General features: G+C 33.1%; 1 protein-coding gene across 5 annotated transcripts in view; it reads left to right on the top strand.

Moving 5' to 3' along the window:
- The window catches only part of LOC145672109 (LIM/homeobox protein Lhx3-like), a 345,528-nt gene extending 329,395 nt beyond the window's left edge, over nucleotides 1–16,133 (top strand). For 2 of the 5 annotated variants that reach the window (XM_081741402.1, XM_081741383.1), the window contains exon 7: nucleotides 8,896–16,131. In XM_081741402.1, coding sequence (XP_081597528.1) covers nucleotides 8,896–9,056 — 161 coding nt within the window. In that variant the 3' untranslated portion in view covers nucleotides 9,057–16,131. Of the gene's footprint in view, nucleotides 1–7,422; nucleotides 7,628–8,895 lie in introns of those variants that run through there. The other 3 variants (XM_081741393.1, XM_081741411.1, XM_081741421.1) reach the window with 3 other exon arrangements.
- Nucleotides 16,134–19,210: the final 3,077 nt, after the last annotated feature.

Genomic DNA, 19,210 nt, shown 5'->3' on the forward strand with positions numbered 1-19,210 from the left:
TTGAGGTTTATACTATTGCTTTTGCTGAGGTAGTTATCTAAAGTGCCTGTAGTTATGACATGGAACCACGCCACCGAAAGAGTGACCCAGAAAATTGGATTTATGTACAAGATGGAATTTGGTTCAGATGATGAAATCTGTTAACGCAAGATTTACATAATGAGGAAGTTTATTATGTAAGTCAAACTGTTTTCAGCACATAAAACGAATTTGCAGATAAAATTACATATTAATTTTTAACATTTTATAAAAGATTTTTTGACCTGAAATTATGTGAAGAATTTTCTTTTGTTTCGTTTATTTTTTGACAATTAATTTTAAATTTGAAGTCAAAGTACAACAGAAATAAAAAGTTTGTAAGTCGTCGGTTACAATATTATTCATTACACAAAACGTTAATCGGATGGGTTAAAGTTCACCTGTAGAACATTAAACAATTCATCAATCACGTATGTGACCCCTATCACACGTAATGTACTTTACTACTAGTCATGAAACTGCTTTTTAATATTCAGCATTTAATAAGAATTTATATCATTAAGAATTTATAATATCATTATAAGACATAGGACACAGGGCCGGCGCGAGGGGGTCGAGCCGTGCCACCGCCCAGGGCGGCAAGTCTAATGGGCAGCAAAATTTGAAAAAGAAAAGAATATTGTCAAAATATAATGCTTCTTAATAGGCTCACATGGAAAATAAAATTGTGTTTACCTGGGAATGTAATTGAACTTACTTCACTCACATTCAGGAAAATACTCAGGAAATTCAGAGCATTTCCCTTCATTTTCAATTGTCAAACTACTAGCCACAGGTATCTCGTTCAATATTTCCCTTGCAGCGGCGTAGATAAGATTTTCAACTAGGGTGGATAAGATTATCAAGGTGTCTTCTATATTTTTTTCTATTCAACAATGTTCTAACGCTTCACTCCAAGTATACAAAAAGTACAGTCCGCAGCAAAAAACCTGCAACTTGGTCATGTAAGTTTATTGTGAAAGTACGCCTAAAAACCCAGGGAATCAACATAACGTTTAAGTGCCATGAATCACACCAGGAGAAGCCTCGGCCTCCTCCGCTGCACACTTATTTTGGAGCAAAAGACTTCGTCGTTGCACAATATGAGTTTTTAAACCAATTTATAAACTGTTCATTCCGAATATTAGAACCACCCTAATCAAAAAAGGTCCTCCAAAGCAATTAATCAAGTTTGATAACTGTCCTAGAGATAATTTCGACCGTCGGTTCGCAGCGAACTGTCACAAGTACACATTATGTAACGGCGAAACTGTGTTCAGAAAGTGGTTAGCTTATTCAGAAAGTAAGAATGCTGTTTTCCATTTTTGTTGCAAATTATTTTCCACAAGTAAAATATCTTTCATACAGTAGTTGATGACTATAACAATTGGCACCACATTTCTGAAGATTTGGCTAGTCATAATAGATTTCCTATTCAGTTTGAAGCGCAAAGAAGGTGGATGGAGCTTTCAATAAGCCTGAAGAGTGGTCTTACAATTGACGCAGAGAGCTTTTTGGTGGCTAAGCGGTTAGCGTACACGCCTCTGGTGTGAGAGACCCGGGATCGATTCCCGGCGGGAACTTATGTGGTTTGCATTCCACGTTAATCAGTAGGTCCACGTCTCATATAGCCTCGCTGCTGAACGGGACGTTAAACTCAAAATCAACTTAATTGATGCAGAACACCAGAAAATGTTAAATATCGAAGCACAACAGAACGTAATAGAACGACTAGTTGCAATAATACAGTTTTTAGGTGAGCAATGTCTACCGTTACGCGGAACATCAGGTAAACTTAACACAAGTAATAATGCTAATTTTCCGAAACTGGTAGAACTTTTCGCAAAGTTTGACAGCGTCATGGCAAAAGACATTAAAAGAACCATGGGAGAACAAAACAAATAGCACTATTACTTAGGAAAAGATGTTCAAAACGAAATTATTCCAATTCTTAGTGAACAAATTAAAAGTAAAATCCTGTCTTTGTTGAGAGATACAAAATATTCTAGTATAATACTAGACTGCACACCAGATATTTCTGACACAGAGCAAATGGCAGTAATCGTTACTTTTGTACAAATTACATACAGTAATGGAGAATGCCTTGTAAAAAATTGCTAACATTTTCTTGGTTTCGTGCCGACACCACTGGTCCAGGACTGACAGAAATAATAATTATTCAGCTAAAGGAAATTAACATTCCTATCGAAAACATGAGAGGCCAAGGATAATGATTCCAATATAAAAGGCATTCAGGTATTCAGAAGAGAATTTTAGAAAAAATTCCCCAGCCTTCTATGTTCCTTGCAGTAGTCATTCACTAAAAACTGTCGTTAACGATGCAGCCACGCATCTCAGTACGCTGTTTCTTTCTTTTCTTATTTTCTTTGTATAGTTAATGATTTTTTTCTACGTGAGTTCAACGTTGGGCTATACTAAAGGAACGTATTAGCAGTTTCACTTTAAAACCATTAAACACCACAAGGTGAGAAAGCCGAATTGATGCTCTGACTCCACTTAGATATCAAGTAGGGAAGGTTTATGATACCTTACTTCAAATAAGTAACGACAATAGAACAGATAGAATGGTCGCCAAAGATGCTCTGTGTATAGCAAACCAGCTGCATGACTTTCCTTTCCTTTGGTCACTCGTTATCTGGTATGACTTTTTACTCCACATAAACATAGTAAGAAAAAGTCTCAAAAGCATTGATTCTTGTGTGTTGGATGCAATCGGATTTTTTCAACTGAGTACTTTGAGATGAACAGAAATGGTGCAAAGTTTCAATCTTACTCAGTTGATGTGATGGAATTGGCATCAGCATTAGATATGGATGATCCACGAATAGGCAATAAAGTGCAAGCTCGAAGTCGAAAGAAGAAGAGACAGTTTGAGTACAAGACAGAGAATGAAGCTATTGAAAATCCACAAAAAGGTTGATTTTTATTACAAAACTCTAGGGGTGATTGTGTTAGCATTAAGATAAATGCTTCAGCAACTTAAACATCACAGCGAGTATTTCGATTTTCTTTAGGATATAAGTAATCTTAAAGATATGCCACCTGAACTTTAGTCTGAAAAGTGTACTAAACTTGCCAGCATTTTAATACTCAAAGAATCGAATGATATTAACCCTAGTGATTTGAAAGACAAACTGAAAGTGTTATCCGCTATAATTAGGCCTGAAAGTTCACCAAAAGAGACTTTAAAATTAATTAAGGAACATGATTTTGCTTCCAATATCAGTGTTGAACTTAGGGCTTTGTTAATATTACCGGTAACAGTGGCAAGTGGAGAAAGAATTTTTTCGAAACTTAAGCTTATTAAAAACTATCTACGTTCTTTCATGTCTGAAACACACTTGAGTAGTCTAGCGATATCAGTATAACACGAATTGGCTGAAACATTGGACTATGGGAATGTGATAAAGGAATTTGCTCACATCAAAGCAAGAAAACTTTCTTTCAATTAAGATATGTTAAATTTATGTATCTATTGTATTTTAGTACATTATAAGACTTAGGCTAATCACTTAGTTTTGCCGTAATATCTGGTTCACTATATTATCTTCATACTCCATAGGAAACACCTTTTGATATAAAATAAGCTTAAAAATTAAAATTCTTAGTTGTGACTAAAACGTAAGGAGCCGTTTATATATTACGTAAGCATTTCAAAGAGGCAGTTATTATTATTATTATTATTATTATTATTATTTTTTTTTTAATTTTACTTTTCCATTTTAAGATGCTTTTAAATGGGGCATCTTACTTTTCCGTAACACTTGAACGTCTTTTGTCAAAAGACGGTTTGTAGATTAAAGGGGCGGCATGTGAAAGTACCGCCCAGGGCGGCAAAACTGCTAGCGCCGGCCCTGATAGGACATCACATCAGTGCCTCTTTCTCAGAACTACTAGTCTTGTAATACTAGTGCAGAACTACTCTAAATCAAAAATATTACAATTTAACACACCAGAAAGTCATGACAAATTAGGAGTATCAGTTTTAGTATTTCGAACTGACTTTTACTGTTATTCTAGTATTTCTTACATGGCGATTTTTACGACTTGTAAAAAATATATTACAAGACTACTTGAGAAATACCGGTAAGCCTCATAGCTTACCTGTATTTTAGACGTTATATTAGGAAACATAACTATTCAGACAAGACGGCAGAATGTAAGTTACAGACATATTTTTTCGTTGCCTTTTTTTATATTTAAGGAATTCCAATTATCTTGATTCGGAATGATTATGATATTCACTAGGCTAAAAGTACAATACTCATGTAATCTCAGTCTATCAATTTCTAATCAAATTATACGATATTTCAATATTTGTATCACAAATCTGTCGCTGTTCTATATTTTGCGAAAAATCGATATATCAAAATTAAACAGAAATGTGACTAAATTAAATTTAAAAAACCGACAGTAACTTCAGGAGCTGACTTGTAACAGGCAGTTACAGGATATAACAAAATTAGCTTCACATTCTTGACGATATTTCACAATTTATCTTTGATGTGTTGATTAGATAAAAAAAAAAAAGTACTTGTTTTGCTGTGTAACACGTATCATGCTTCAGGTATTCTATATATTTCAAGTATCAAATATATGAATTATGCCACGTTTGTATGATCCTAACCTATGCCAGTCAAACCCAGTAAGAATTGTAAATTGTACCCTTCCAAGATTTTGCTCTATATATCAACCTTTGAACTTCTTGTTGGTCTGCTCTAGGTCCCATTTCTCTATTTATCTCTATACATACCGTATGCACTTCTCACGTATCCCACCCATCTTAAATGTATCGATTTAATCATATGCATTATACTATCTGGTGGTGTGTACATATTGTGGAGCTTTCCGTACGTAACTTTCATCAATAACTCGCTTGTTCATAGACTGCAATACCGCATGTATTATTAAACGAGTTGAAAAAAAGAGTATCATCTCATGTAAAGTGATAATAAAATAGCCCACAGTATGATGTACGGTTTTCTCAGCGCCGTAACGTAGATTTTTTCTGAAGGGCAAGCATTAATACGCCTATTTGAGCCCCCTAGAAAAAGTTGTTTTTCTAATTCTTGGGCCCCCTCTTTCCATCTTTCTCTTACTCTTTATGGGCTCCCAGAGCCTGCGTGCCCTCCCGCACCGCAAGGTCTGCTGGGCCGGTAGCCTACGCCTCTGGGCCTGTTCCATACATGACAAATTAATTAAGAGGTCAATATTGACAAATCTCAAAGCCATAGGAATAAATATTATTTCTAGGGCCCCTAATAGTAGACATTTTTACTAGAATGGGGCCAAGACTCATTTTTGTTTTATTTACCTTTTGTGTGCTGTTTTGTTTATGTAATGTAGTGAACCTGTTTGATGCTTCATTTATAATTTCATGTTCGTAAGGTATATGGAGTAAGAAAATTTTGTCTTGAAATAGGCCCCGCTCGAACGGCGGGAGCTTCCCTAGAGGGGCAGTTGTCACTGCCCCCCACACGTTACGGCCCTGGGTTTCCTTGTGTACAGTTATTGAACATTATCGCCACACCCTAGGTAGCTTAGAATGTCACCAATATCAGTGTAGGTTTTATTTATGGCCAGTTACAGGATAGTCGGTGAAGCAGTCAATTTCCTGTATTATCATGTTGTTTGGAAATACATCAATTCCTTCCGTTTGTGCGCGAGTCTGTATGTAGGTCGCTTCATTCATTCACTTGTGTTTAGTCTACGAAAATGAAATAGTATTTTCTAATACTGAGAAAAGAAGCAAGGCAATCGGCGAAAACCCAACAGTTAAAAGAGGAGCATGCTCCCAACCATGTAAAGTCGAAATGAACTCTAGAAATTATGACTTAAAAAAAAAAAAAAAAAAAAAAAAAAAAAAGAGTTTCTTACTTACATTAAAGTAACCTATACATCGTCTACCAAAGATTGCTTTCAGAAGTTTCGGACAAACGGCATTGTCGAAGAACATATTGACATAAACTTTAAGCAAACGAGAAAGTTGGTTCCTTGGCATCATTTGGGTGATGTTTCGTGGTTACGAGAAAAGTATATTTACGTGTTAGTCTTAAAGTGTGTGATCTATACAAGAAGAAACAGTCTCTACTGTATCATCTGATAACTACATTCTTTCACAACAACACGCCAAAGTTCATTGAAGACTCCTCATTCATTTATGAATACCCTGTGAAATGGAGTCCAATGTAAGTGCAATCTCAACACATAGAAGACAATATAAAATATATATTGATGAAAGAGGAAATAACCGATTTTTAACATGCACCGGATCCTCTGTAGATGTTAATTCTGTAACACAGAAAGAGTGAAGAAGTGACTGACTGGACCGGGATTCACTCTCGAGGTTGGTGCTCTCCAATCGGACCACGTGGGTTGTACCAGAGATCACAGCTGTACTTGGACAATCGAGGTAGGCATTCTTTGTGAGTCATAGAATTCACATCTACAGAGGATCTGCTTTGAGTTAAAAAAAAAAAAAAAAAAAAAAATGGTTGTTACCTCTTTCATCAATATATATACATGAAATTACAACCGTCATAGGTGCTCGGTATATGGACACAGGGATTGTCTAAACACAGCAGTGGTCTGGGGTATAACCCACGTGGTCAGAGTGGAGAGCACCGACCTCGAGAGTGAGAGAGTGAATGGCTGTTCTGGGTAGCGTAGTGTTAACGCATCGGCACGGTATGCCAGAGGTCCGGGATCCGAGCCTTGGTCCAGTCAGTCATTTTTTCGCTCTGTGTGCGTAATAGAATTCAATTAATATATTTTATTAATTTTATTCTCAGAAAACTGAATATACAAGTGAAATTCAAGGCTGTTTACAATTAATTCGTTCATTTATTATCAAAGTTCCTTATCTACCACAGACTCCAGTCCTCAATGGTCATTCTACCTTTGCCGATGCAAGAAATCTTGCTGTTCATCTAATGAACGCATTTGACACTCAGTTTTTTTTCCTATAAATGGCTTGTAAACGACAATGAATTTCATTAGGATTCACTTTGTTCGGTGTTAAAAATTCAATCAAGCAGGCACATTTAACTCCATTTCACTGACTGCTCATATAGAGAACGTGAAGGAATATCATGAATCTTGATATACTGTAGTAAAAGCATGACAATAGGTGTATCTGTGTGCGCTGTGGTGTTGCCACGTTAAATAAAATTATGCTCTTTTTTTTTTTTCAACCGACCTACATATTTTATTTTTTACTCCATTCCCATTCATTTTTCAAAATTATTTCGGTAAATTTTCTAAATTCTGTGGTGTGTGTGTATTATCATTGTGAGCATCGTGAATCTTTTTCGTCTATTTCCATGTCATCCCTCCATCCAACGGAATTTCTTCTGCATTTCACTTCCACGGCCATTTTTGAAGCTGCTAGGCCATTCCAAGTTTTTGAAAACTACCTACAGTGACGTTGGAAGGCGAAGGCAGTCCAACATTTTGGAGTCTTCTTGGCGAAATTTAAGGCCTGTATTCAAATAGATATATACATTAAAAATTTTATTATTTATTCCCTCTGTGTCCCACATATGTCACTCTGTGAAAGTCATCAAAATATCACACAATTCGAAAATTGTCGAAAATATAGAAAAATAACATAAAATGTTTCAGCATTACTAATGATATTTTGTGTGTGTTCTATTACAGGGAAATTTTTATAATTCAAGTAAAAAAAAAAAAAAAACGTTAATAAATATTTACTTTGTATATTAAAATGAATAAATATGAATTTAGAATGAATACTTTTATAAATAATATCGATAATTTGCGAATGTGTACAAGAAATTTTTAGCTTTTTCATACTGAACAATTCCCATAAAACGAAGCAAAATTAAATCAACAGATGTGTCAAGCTTTCCTTTGTTTAATTCTCCCGAACACAATATCTTAACATGTTTAATTTCCGATATTCCAGAATCTAATTATTGTCAAAAGATCTAACCTCCCAGAAGTACCTACCTTAAGGTATTATACAAAAATATAACATTATATTAGTTTTGCAGTTAATTCCATAAAATGTCAAATACAAAATTTAGATTCAAACAAAGTGGAAAGCGAAAATTTTGCATGTGTACTAGTAACTTTCGCTCATAGTTTGTTTCAAACGAAAGAAACACTTTTCTGATTGCTACTTATATCATCGATGTATATTGTTTCCCTCAGTTATGCTTTTTCTTCCTTTATCGAGTACGTAACTATTCGTATATTTTAGTCAAACGCAACTGTTAAGATACCACATTCTTCTATTTGGACTGCCGATTGATTTTAGTTGTCTTGGAGGGATAAAAATGTTCTCACTTCGGGTGTTCTTACTTTTATTCGTGCCATTGCTCTGGTGAATGTTCCTTCTTCATTCTTTCTTGTGAATTTATGCTTAATTATTGCATTTTACTGACATTTTTTCTATATATGTACAATTTGAGTTTGTGATGTGGTAATTAATTTATGACGTTACATTTTTATTTACTTGTTCTGTAAATTATTTTTCCTTCTCGCTTTATATACTTCCTTCGAGTTCTTACTTTTTGTTATTTGACCTGTAAGCTGTATCCTTTTTTTTTTTTTAAGAATAAAGCCACCACTATCCACGTGAATGCTGGCTTATGTCCTGTATCGTCACGGGAGAAGAGTGACCCTATTGCTGACGTCCCCCATTAACCTCACAATCAAGTAACTACTTGCTTTATGGTGTGATATTTCATTGAAGAAACCTTTGAAATTCTCAAAAATAGAAAGAAAAATATTAAACTATTAAAATTCCATCTGGTAAATTACTTAAAATATGTGAATATTATATATATATATATATATAAATGTACTATTTTCATTTCTTTTTGCCTTCAGGTCAGGGTCCACCGCCCACTCACATTGTTCCACATCCTGTTTTGGCAAATGGACCCGCATCAGATCTTAGCAACGGAAGTAGCAATCATGGCTATCCAGATTTTCCTCCAAGTCCAGATTCGTGGCTCGGTGAAGTGAGTTCATCAGGACAACAGTACTGACACCGTACTTAAAAAAAAGACCATAGCACAAGGTCTTTTTGTTTCTCGAATTATTGATATATTTTTTTTTAAAAAAGAAAAGCATGGATTTCTTTCCGTGTGCGTCGTTTTACAAGAAGCAGTGCAGAACAAAACAATGTTCAGAAAGAAAGGAATCTCTGACAGTTTTTTTTTAAATTATACTTTGGTGAAATAATATAATTAATATTCAATTTTAGCAACTGAGTGCAGGAATCTTGTCAATCAATAAGAAAAGTAGTTCGACAATATTACAGATAATTATCAAAATTGAAATACGTGCTACGGTTTTTGCTATTACTTTTATTTAAAAAGAAAATATTAACTATTACCGGTGAGAAATTGTAACAGAATGAAAAATAATTTTTGATCTATGGTACATCTCTAGTTTCAGACACAAACCTTTCTTCGCGACAAGAAATGCACAAACAAAATCTACAATAGATGCAATTTGTAACGGTATCGAAGATACTATATAAGGACACTTGAACTGAAAATGTGTAAACCAATCATTTCAGAAGAAACCATGCGACAAGAAAATGTCCGAAATATAGGCCTAAAAATATAAAGTGTACGTACAAATATAAATAATAAAAGGGTAACAAACAACTTACAAATCTGTATTAAAATATTGGGGAAAAAAGAAGAAGAAGAAAGGGTTAACAATAGCCGCAAATAATCAATGAAGTACCTATCTACGTTTTAGAAAACAAAATCATATGATTCCTTTCTCCGAACAATATTAAAAATAAAACAGTTCTGTACTTAGATACAGGCAAAATAGTGATCTTTAAAATTATGAGTTTCCAGAACTTTCCAGTCAAACATTGTACAAATATTGGGAACAAGTTTAGTTCCTAGAAAGGCAAGTGAAAGAGTTTGAAAAAAAATTACAAGTGAACATATATAGCTATATATATATGTATATTATTTGACCTTTCAGTTTTTGTGATTGGTCACTAATAAAAAAAGAGTAAAATGGAACTGTACATATATCTAAAAATATATGTTGAGTAATTTGAAAGTAAAGAAATAAATTTTAAGAATAAATAAACAGAAGATAATTAGATTAATCATTTATCTATATAAATATATAAAAAAATATAAGTGTATATGCAAGTGTGATTTTTTTTCATGAGAAGTGAAAGAACAAATTTTAAAAATTACGTCACTGTATTTTATTTTGTAGAAGTGAAATGTGAACTGGTGATAAGAATTTACATATATATATATATATATATATATTAATCATGTACGCTATATGTATATACTGTATATCCACTGTGTCCACGCCACATTGTTTTTCGTTTATTTTACAGCTTCGTGTTTTGATGCAGTTGACCTCGCCCCATTACGGCATGTGTGAATGTGTGCGTGTGTTCAAAAGTAATTTACACATCAGGCATTATATATAGCTATATTATTACATAGAAAAAATGAGTTTACAGCAACTTTTTTTTTTTTACTTTATTACTACACAATAGTAAATTAGGTGATACCTTTTCCTTTTTCTTTCTTTTTTTTATTTTGGGTCAAATTGAGAAGCAGACTCTATTTTATTGAAACTAGGTTATTTTTATTCTAATTCCTTTATCATTATCTGTAATAAGAATTACCAAATTGCAATAATTCAGTCTAAAAAGAACTTATCATTTAATGTTTATAGTAAATATTATCACTGGTATCATTAGACCAAAATAATTTTTTAAACAAAATTAGAAACAAAAAATGACAGGTCATGGTAAACCTAAATTTAATTAATGTATTACTATATTTCATTTCAAAATTGAGTTATTCCTCTAGCATTAGAAATTATTATTTAGCAGAAATATGTTTAATAATAAGACTATTCATGGCTTTGGATTGATTGTTTTAACAAAAGAGACACTGACCAAAGCTTAAAACCCACTTTATTTTAAATTATAATTTGCAACTGTTTCGGATATCTAGCATATCCTTCTTCAGACACTATCGAAAATAAATGAAAATACAGACATATATATAAATATTGTTATGACAAAGTTTAAATTCTTTAACCGTCATATATATAGTCATTGTTATGAAAAAGTTTAAATTCTTTTAACAGACATATATATATATAGTCATTGTTGTACTTTTTAATTTAATTTTATTTTTTTTATTTTTTTTTTTCCTATTTACTGAGGCCTTCAGCCAAAATCGAAACAGTTACAAATTATAATTTAAAATAAAGTGGGTTTTAAGCTTTGGTCAGCGTCTCTTTTGTTAAAATGTTTAATAAATTTAAAGAAAGCATATTATCAATTAAAAACTTTTTGATTTTTAACCCATTAATATCATTATACTATTTTAAGGTTGTTACCCATATCATATAAAGCATTAGACCCATTATTTCACTTCTAAATAATATCATAAAGAAAGTAGTATTTTGTTGGATCGTTTCTGGTACGTTTTTTCATGCTCTTCTGAACGTATATATTTAAATCACGCTCAATCCTAGCCATAGGAGCTAAATACACGGTTCTGATTGGTTGGAGTTATCTGTTTCTCGCCACGTAGCATATATATAGCACAAATCAAACGCCAGTTGCCGTTGGTCCTCGTAGCCGAGCATGCTAGTAAGCGGGCTAGTGATGAACAACGCTTTTCGTGTGAGTTCAAACCCGACTCAACAATTTTTTTTTTTTTTTTTTAATTTTCATAAGACTTTTATCATTAAAATAAGAGAAAAATAGTACTCATTTTCCCTTGTACGTAATATATAATGCATAAATTGTGCTTTTTCCACCATTTACCTAGAGATTTCTGCTTCCCTTGGTATGTAGTTAAATTTACATTGAAGTTGCACCATCCGATCGTGGCGTAATATCATGTGGTAGTTAGTCCACTTTTTACACACAACTTTATTGATAAAAAAAAAATATTTATTTACGTTACCAAACATAGCTGAGCGAGTTTCACCGAGCAAAGGGAGTTAGAAGCCCTGCAGGGCTCATTTTATTCCACCTTTGCGCTTTGCCTCCATGATAATACCACGTGACATTACGTCACACTCGGGTGGTGCCATTTCGATGTAAATCTAACCTTACCCGCTTTCTTGTGACCAACTTAAAAACAGTTGGCTAGGGTATAACGCGTGAAAAAAAATATATACCTTCTGAACGATACACCCATTTTTATTATTATGGAAGGAAAACTATTTTATAATTCAAAATTATTTAAATGGATTTGAAAGAATATCCTCTATTTTCTAAACACCGAGTTTAAAAATATACCGAATTCAAGAGAAAAATAATTTGGACGATATTGAATTAAACAAAAATCTCAAAAGTCTTAGACGGGGAAAGAGAAAATGTTTGGTATGTATTCTTGTAATGTTTCTTTTTTAAGTATTTAATCAATAGAGATAAGTTAGTTGAAGTCAAATAAGTGTGAAGTGATTCAAATTTCATTTTATGGATTCACCACGATAATTTAACCTTGCAATACAATAAACCATTATTGAAAAGAAAGAATACAAAGTGACTCAATTGTTCTGAATAGAAGCAATTTAGTTTCTTCTAAATATACTCACTTTCCGCGAAAATGTACTTCATAAAAATAATAATACTTTTCTAGGCATATCTTGTAAAAGTACCGCTAAATTCGAATTATGTGTGGTACGAGATTTGGAATTTAAAAGAGCTCAGTGTAAGTCAAGTGGAATACTTCATCTGATTTATATATACCTATGTTTTCCTTTATTGATGATTTTATTTCAAGAGCGAACATCATAATAATACAGAACATAATGAAGTAATAATCATTTTCTGAAGATAAAGCATAATCATTTGTAATTTTAACTTGTCTTAATTAACAGTAAGCAGTCAAAATTCCTGTACAATTTTATTTATTGTATGTTTATAATGTTACAGAAATTACTTTAATACATTCTTCAAAGAGTAATATACTACTTGTATTTTAAGACAAGCATTTTTACATAAGTTATTATTATTATTATTAATTGGACATGAAAAATATATTACCAATCACCCCCAAACTTACATACTACTATATATAATACACTGCTCAGTACTTAGACTTCACATAAGATTCTTTTTTTTTTTTTAAATCGTTTATCACGATTCAACTAAATTTAAAATATACAGATTAGACATTAAATTTGGCTACTTTTCAGTCATATTTTTTTAATTGTTTGACCTACAATTCGAACATATAAAGAAATTAGAGAAAAAAATGTTTTCATCAACAAAAGAAAATAGCATATTTTATATACAGACTTATAAAATATGCTTTAAACTCTCATCGTAAATTGTACAATATTAGGGTTAGAAATAGTTTATCGCTTTTAACCTTATGATAAAAATGCTTATCTGAGTTTTAAATGTTTTATATCAATTTGTCAACTTACATATTCTTTAAATACATGCTAATATGGTTTGTATTATTTTGTGTTACAAGAAAAAATTAAAATTCTAATTTTGTGTTATAAAATTAGAATTATAATACTAAAAACGTACAGTTGTCCTTAAGATAGTTAGATTTATTAATTAAAATTATCCATCTTTTTACTTTTCATTGTTCTCCCGGGAAAAGCAAGGAAATTTTGTAAGTGTATTAAAATAAAAATCATAGCCAGAATTGTTTTCTGTTGGATGACTAAGAAAACTTTCGATACTTCTTATTCATTAATAAAACCAGAATTATAAATATTTACAAAAGAGTCACCATTGAGTACTATGATGGCTAATGAATAAATGTATATCATTTCTCATCTTTCGGTTCAATATGTTTGTAAGTAAAAAAGCATATGCAGCTTTTCCGAAGAGAGATTTTCAGAAGGGAGTATAAAGTGAGGAAAGCACTGTTCTAATGATGAAACATGACGTTAATTGCATTTATTAGTCTTAACTACTGAAATTTCACAGACAAGACAATGTTGTACAAATGAAGAAAAAAGTATATGTTTTAGGTTGTACAATGACAAATGTTACTCAGTTAAGTTGTGTTTGCACTTATTATTATTATTATTTTAATTATTTCTATCCTATTTTGACAGTCATACTTGGCATTACATTACATATTGAATCCTGATCTAATTATCCTATTAATTACATTTATAATCATTTATAATCATTTATAATGTTTTGTTACTTTTAAAACAATTTGTGTTAAGTGTAAACCAGTGGTCGCCAAACTTATGAAACTTCTGAGCTACCCGTACCGTTTTTAAAATCCTACTGTAAACTACCAACTTCTTAAAAAAAAAAATCTTACATTTGTTTATTGCCTATAAACTTACATTTCTTACACACGAAAAACAACATGCACAACCCTACACGTATACAATCAACTATGAGATGAGGCTGACAATACTAGTAGCTCGCGATCAACTGTTTGGCAATCACTAGTGTTGACATAGAAAAGATTAGCTTCTTAATTTGAAAAGAGAGTGATTTTTTTTTTTTTTTTTTGTTCGAGTCATCACTATTGAGAAACACGTTTATCATAAACCAACTATCATTTATAGACATAATTGTTAATTTTTATTCATAAGTTTATAATAAAATATAAAATATACTTCAAAATTATGTGTGTAAATTTTTCAGTTGTCTTCTTTTAACACTTAGTAAAAAAATTAAAACATACTTTTGTTTAAACATACTATTTATAAATATAATTGAAAATTTATAAGGAAAGTTTTTAATGTAAGGTAAACTCTACGAGTAAATTTTGTGAATTATAAAATTTCAAGTATTAAAGAGATTAGATTCATTTTTCCAATGAGAAGCTTTCCATCAAGCCTGATCTTAAGATTTTACACTATTTCTTAATAACATTTCGAATTCAGTACAGTCTATGATTAATTTCACAATTTTATATTTCAAAAGTATAGAGTATGGCAAATTATCCATTAATAGGTTTAGTTTCTTTAGTTTATTGAGAGCTCTAGACTGATAATTGTAAAAAAAAAATATATGTATATTGAAAGTTTGAACGTTAAAGTTTAAGCAAGAAATCCTATCCTAGTCAGATTTGAGAATTAAATTTCAATATCCTAGTCAAAATTCTTAAGATTTTTATTTTTCTAGTCAATATTCTATTACTTTGAAGATCACATATCTGAAGTTTAACTTTTTTTTTGTTATTAAATTTATTTGTACATCCAAATGTGATATTCTTTTTGAAGTACGAAATTCCATGTTACTTTTACTTGTTTATTATTCTACGAATATTGTTAGTTTATTTCAGCAATTCGTACTTTAATCGTTGTGATAAAACAGTTGTGAATTATTTATTTTGCTGGCACGGTAATTAATGATATTTTGATGAAACTGTTATATTTCTCCGTATCGTAAAAGGCATATATATCATGTAAGAAGAAACATTTCCTATATGTTCTTTTATATCACGGAAAAACAATCTACCAAACCTTTTCACACATTTGCAATGTTGCCTCAGGATAAAAGCTAGATTGAATCTCTTAGTTATCACTCAGTATAGATAAAATGTTTTCTTACGTAATTCATTTGTATGCTCCTTATCACCTAATTTATTTTTACTCAAGCCAAAGAAATGCTAGTCATCATGTTGATGTTAAGTTGTTAAATATACTTATTTATGTAAATAAATAAGTGAATAAATATTACATATATATACATATATCTTTGTGTAACGTGGTATACAAACATTATGAACATTATTTTCCTTCTTTTTCGAACTTACTTATTGAATGTAAAGCACATAATATTGTCTTCTATATAATGTTTATATCACATGTTACACTAACAACAAAAAAGAGATGAATTGTACATCAATTCCGATGAACATTCCTTTCAGTTTGCCAATAAATAAGGATTTTTGTGTATCTGTTTTGTATTATTTTTTAACAAACTATAACGAATTTCTCATCTACTTTTGTAAGGTTTATGGTTACAGTTTAAAACTAAAGATAAGACATTGGATACTATGACCTTTGGGGTACTAAGATATGATTTAATACGACATTTTAAGAATTTTATTTATCTATAAAAAGTTTATTTATGCCGAGTTTGCAGTTTTCACGTACAACCTTAACCAAGAGAAATAAGATAAAATAAAATAACCTTATACTTCATTATTGGTTCTCACTTGAAGCCTTAGTTAAGATAAGTAAAAGGTAAATAGGAATATAAGCACTTCGAATATAGATTTTGCCTTTTATTTAGAATTTTTTAGTCAAGGAAAGTAAAGCGATATAAGAATAAAAACACCTAGGGTGTAGCTTTCAGTAATTTGGAGTCTTAGGATAAATAGAAAGAGAAATAAAAATAAAAGAAAGCTATGACTTACCTTCCGGATATTAGTTATAGCCTTAGTCAAGGTAAATAAAATGAGAAATAAAAATAAAAGCACCTAGAATATAGTTTTTAGCTCTTACTTGGATTCTTAGTCAAGATAAGTAAAAAGAAAAATAAGAATAAAAGCACCTAGGATCAGTGTTGGGCAAAATCAATTGAAATCAATTGCAATTGATCAATCAATTGAAAGTAATTGCTCTGAAAATCAATTGCAATTGATTTCAATTGCAATTGATTTCAATTTGTAATTGACAATTAATTTCAATTGCAATTGAATTCAATCATAAAATTTGCAATTAAATTTTCGTCAATTGTTAATTGTTAATTGGTCACCAGGCAATTGAAACTTTTAATTGTTAATTGTCAATTGCAAAGGGTGCAATTGAAATATTCAATTGTTAATTGCAATTGACAATTGAAACTTGTAATTGTTAATTGTAATTGTTAATTGCAATTGAAATCAGCAATTAAAACTGAAGATAAGAAGATGTGTGTATATTGTATTGTCCACTTGTTACTGTTCTACATGTAAGGTACTTATAAGAAATGCTGGATACCTACTATCCCTTTTGCCCCCCTGGGAAGAAAGTCGTGAAACTAAGTATTGTTTAAATTTATTATGTTTATGGTTCTATCCCCCTCGAAAGAACTCTATATGCCCGTCATGCATACAATAGGAATGAGCACGAGCAAATTCGAGCGAGTTTTCTTTAAAACTCGACTCGACTCGAAGCAGACATATTTGAGTTCGACTCGAGATCTCGGCTCGAAAAATTTCCCCCAACTCGACTCGAATTCAGATCGAGTTTCCAGTCGAGTCGAGCCAATTCGAGCTAAATCCTTTGTGTAGTTCCAAGTACTACTATCTTCAAGTATCCTACATAAACAATATAATTATCAATGATACTACTACTACTACTATAACTAATTATTATTATAACACCGTGTACCTGTATAAACATGGAATATAGGCGGTTTGTATCGGAATACTAAAAATTAATTGACTGTCGATCGCGGTAGTCAAGAAATCTTCAGGAGGCAAGGACATCGGTCACGAGGTTCTTGGTTTGAGTTCAGGAGGAGCAAGTATTCGGGCTCGAGCCAAAAATTGTTAGAAGTTATGGGATTCCAGCCAAACATGTTTAAAACTGCTCGACCCGGGTTTAGGGTTATGAACGACTCAAGCGGCTCGCTCACAGCTCATTCACTTATCGAACCGAACCGAGAAGTGAGCCGAGCCAACAGCTCATCCAACCGAGCCAGTTCGAGCCGATGGCTCACACGAGCCGAACCGAACTGAGCTGATTGCTTACCCCAACCGAGCCGGTTCGAGCCATTGGCTCAGTTAAGCTGACTCAAACCCAGCCTATGGACTCGTTTCAACGGAGCTGGTTCGAGCCATTGGCTTCAATCGAGCCGAGTCGATAAGTCGTCTTTACCCAGCCGGTTCAAGCCATTGGCTCAATTGAGCCCAGTCGATGGGTAATCCCAACCAAGCCAGCTCAAGCTGTACGCTCAGTTGAACCGAGCCGGGCCGGTTGACATCACTATTCCGGTTGGGCTTCTACTTTGGACAAAAAATTGGACCGTGCAGTTCTCAGCCTTGATGGTAAGAACTACAAAAAATGTTATGAAATCATTAGTTTTACGTCCCACGATTATGCCGGTTAGGCTAAAGGAGACGGTGATGATGGAAAATGAATGAAATGAAGAAAGTGGGAGGAAACGTGAGAACCCCGAGAAAATCCACGAGCACGGTGTTTGTCCACCACAAAGTCCTAACTGCGTGAGCTGGGATCGAACCAGGGACCTCAAGCACCGGAGGTGAACGCTCTACCACTGACCCACCGCGCCCCCTGGTAAGAACTACAGTATATACTTATATTGGTGCTCACGGCGTCATTAACTTGTTCCACCACCAACGAATTTCGAGGTACTTTGTTTTGCATCTTTTGTGCGTGTTTTGTGTCGCTTTGTGCACCTATTCCCACATTTTGTGCATCACCGTAAGTGGGTCAAAATGGGCCTACAAATATGGCGGAACAAATTATTGCTCTTCCGCCACCAATGAATTTCGAGGTCGTTTCCTTCACATCGTTTTGTGCCGTTTTGTGCGTCTTCTTCCGTTTTGTGCGTCATGGGAAGTGGGTCGAAATGGGCTTGCAAGATGGGACGAAAATGACCAAGAGTTCCGCTACTATCGAATTTCGAGGTCGTTAATTTCACATCGCGTACCCTTTTGTGCGCCTATTTCGACGTTTTGTGCATCACTGGAAGACGGTCAAAATGGGCCTCGAAGGTGGGACGAAAATGACCCACTGCTCCGCCACTACCGAATTTCGAGGTCCTTCCTTTTGCATCGACTGCTGAATTTTCGTGCTGTTTCGTGCCCCCATTTCCACGTTTCGTGCGTTACCAGAAGTGGGTCAAAATGGGCTTCCAAGATGGGACGAAAATGACCCACTGTTCCGCCACTATCGAATTTCGAGGTCGTTAATTTCACATCGCGTACCCTTTTGTGTGTGTATTTCGACGTTTTGTGCGTCACTGGAAGACGGTCAAAATGGGCCTCGAATGTGGGACGAAAATGACCCACTGTTCCGCCACTACCAAATTTCGTAGTCCTTCCTTTCTCATCGACTAGTGAATGTTTCGTGCCGTTTCGTGCCCTTATTTTCACGTTTTGCGCATCACCAGAAGTGTGTCGAAATGGGCCTCCAAAGTTTGACCAAAATGACCCATTGTTCCAACACTATCGAATTTCTAGGTCGTTTCTTTCGCATCGTTTAGTGCCTATTTTTTTAAAAAAAGTTTTCT

This window comes from Thermobia domestica, chromosome 2 (assembly GCF_964235325.1).
Source record: "Thermobia domestica chromosome 2, izTheDome1.hap1.1, whole genome shotgun sequence".
Taxonomy (NCBI): Eukaryota; Metazoa; Arthropoda; class Insecta; order Zygentoma; family Lepismatidae; genus Thermobia; species Thermobia domestica.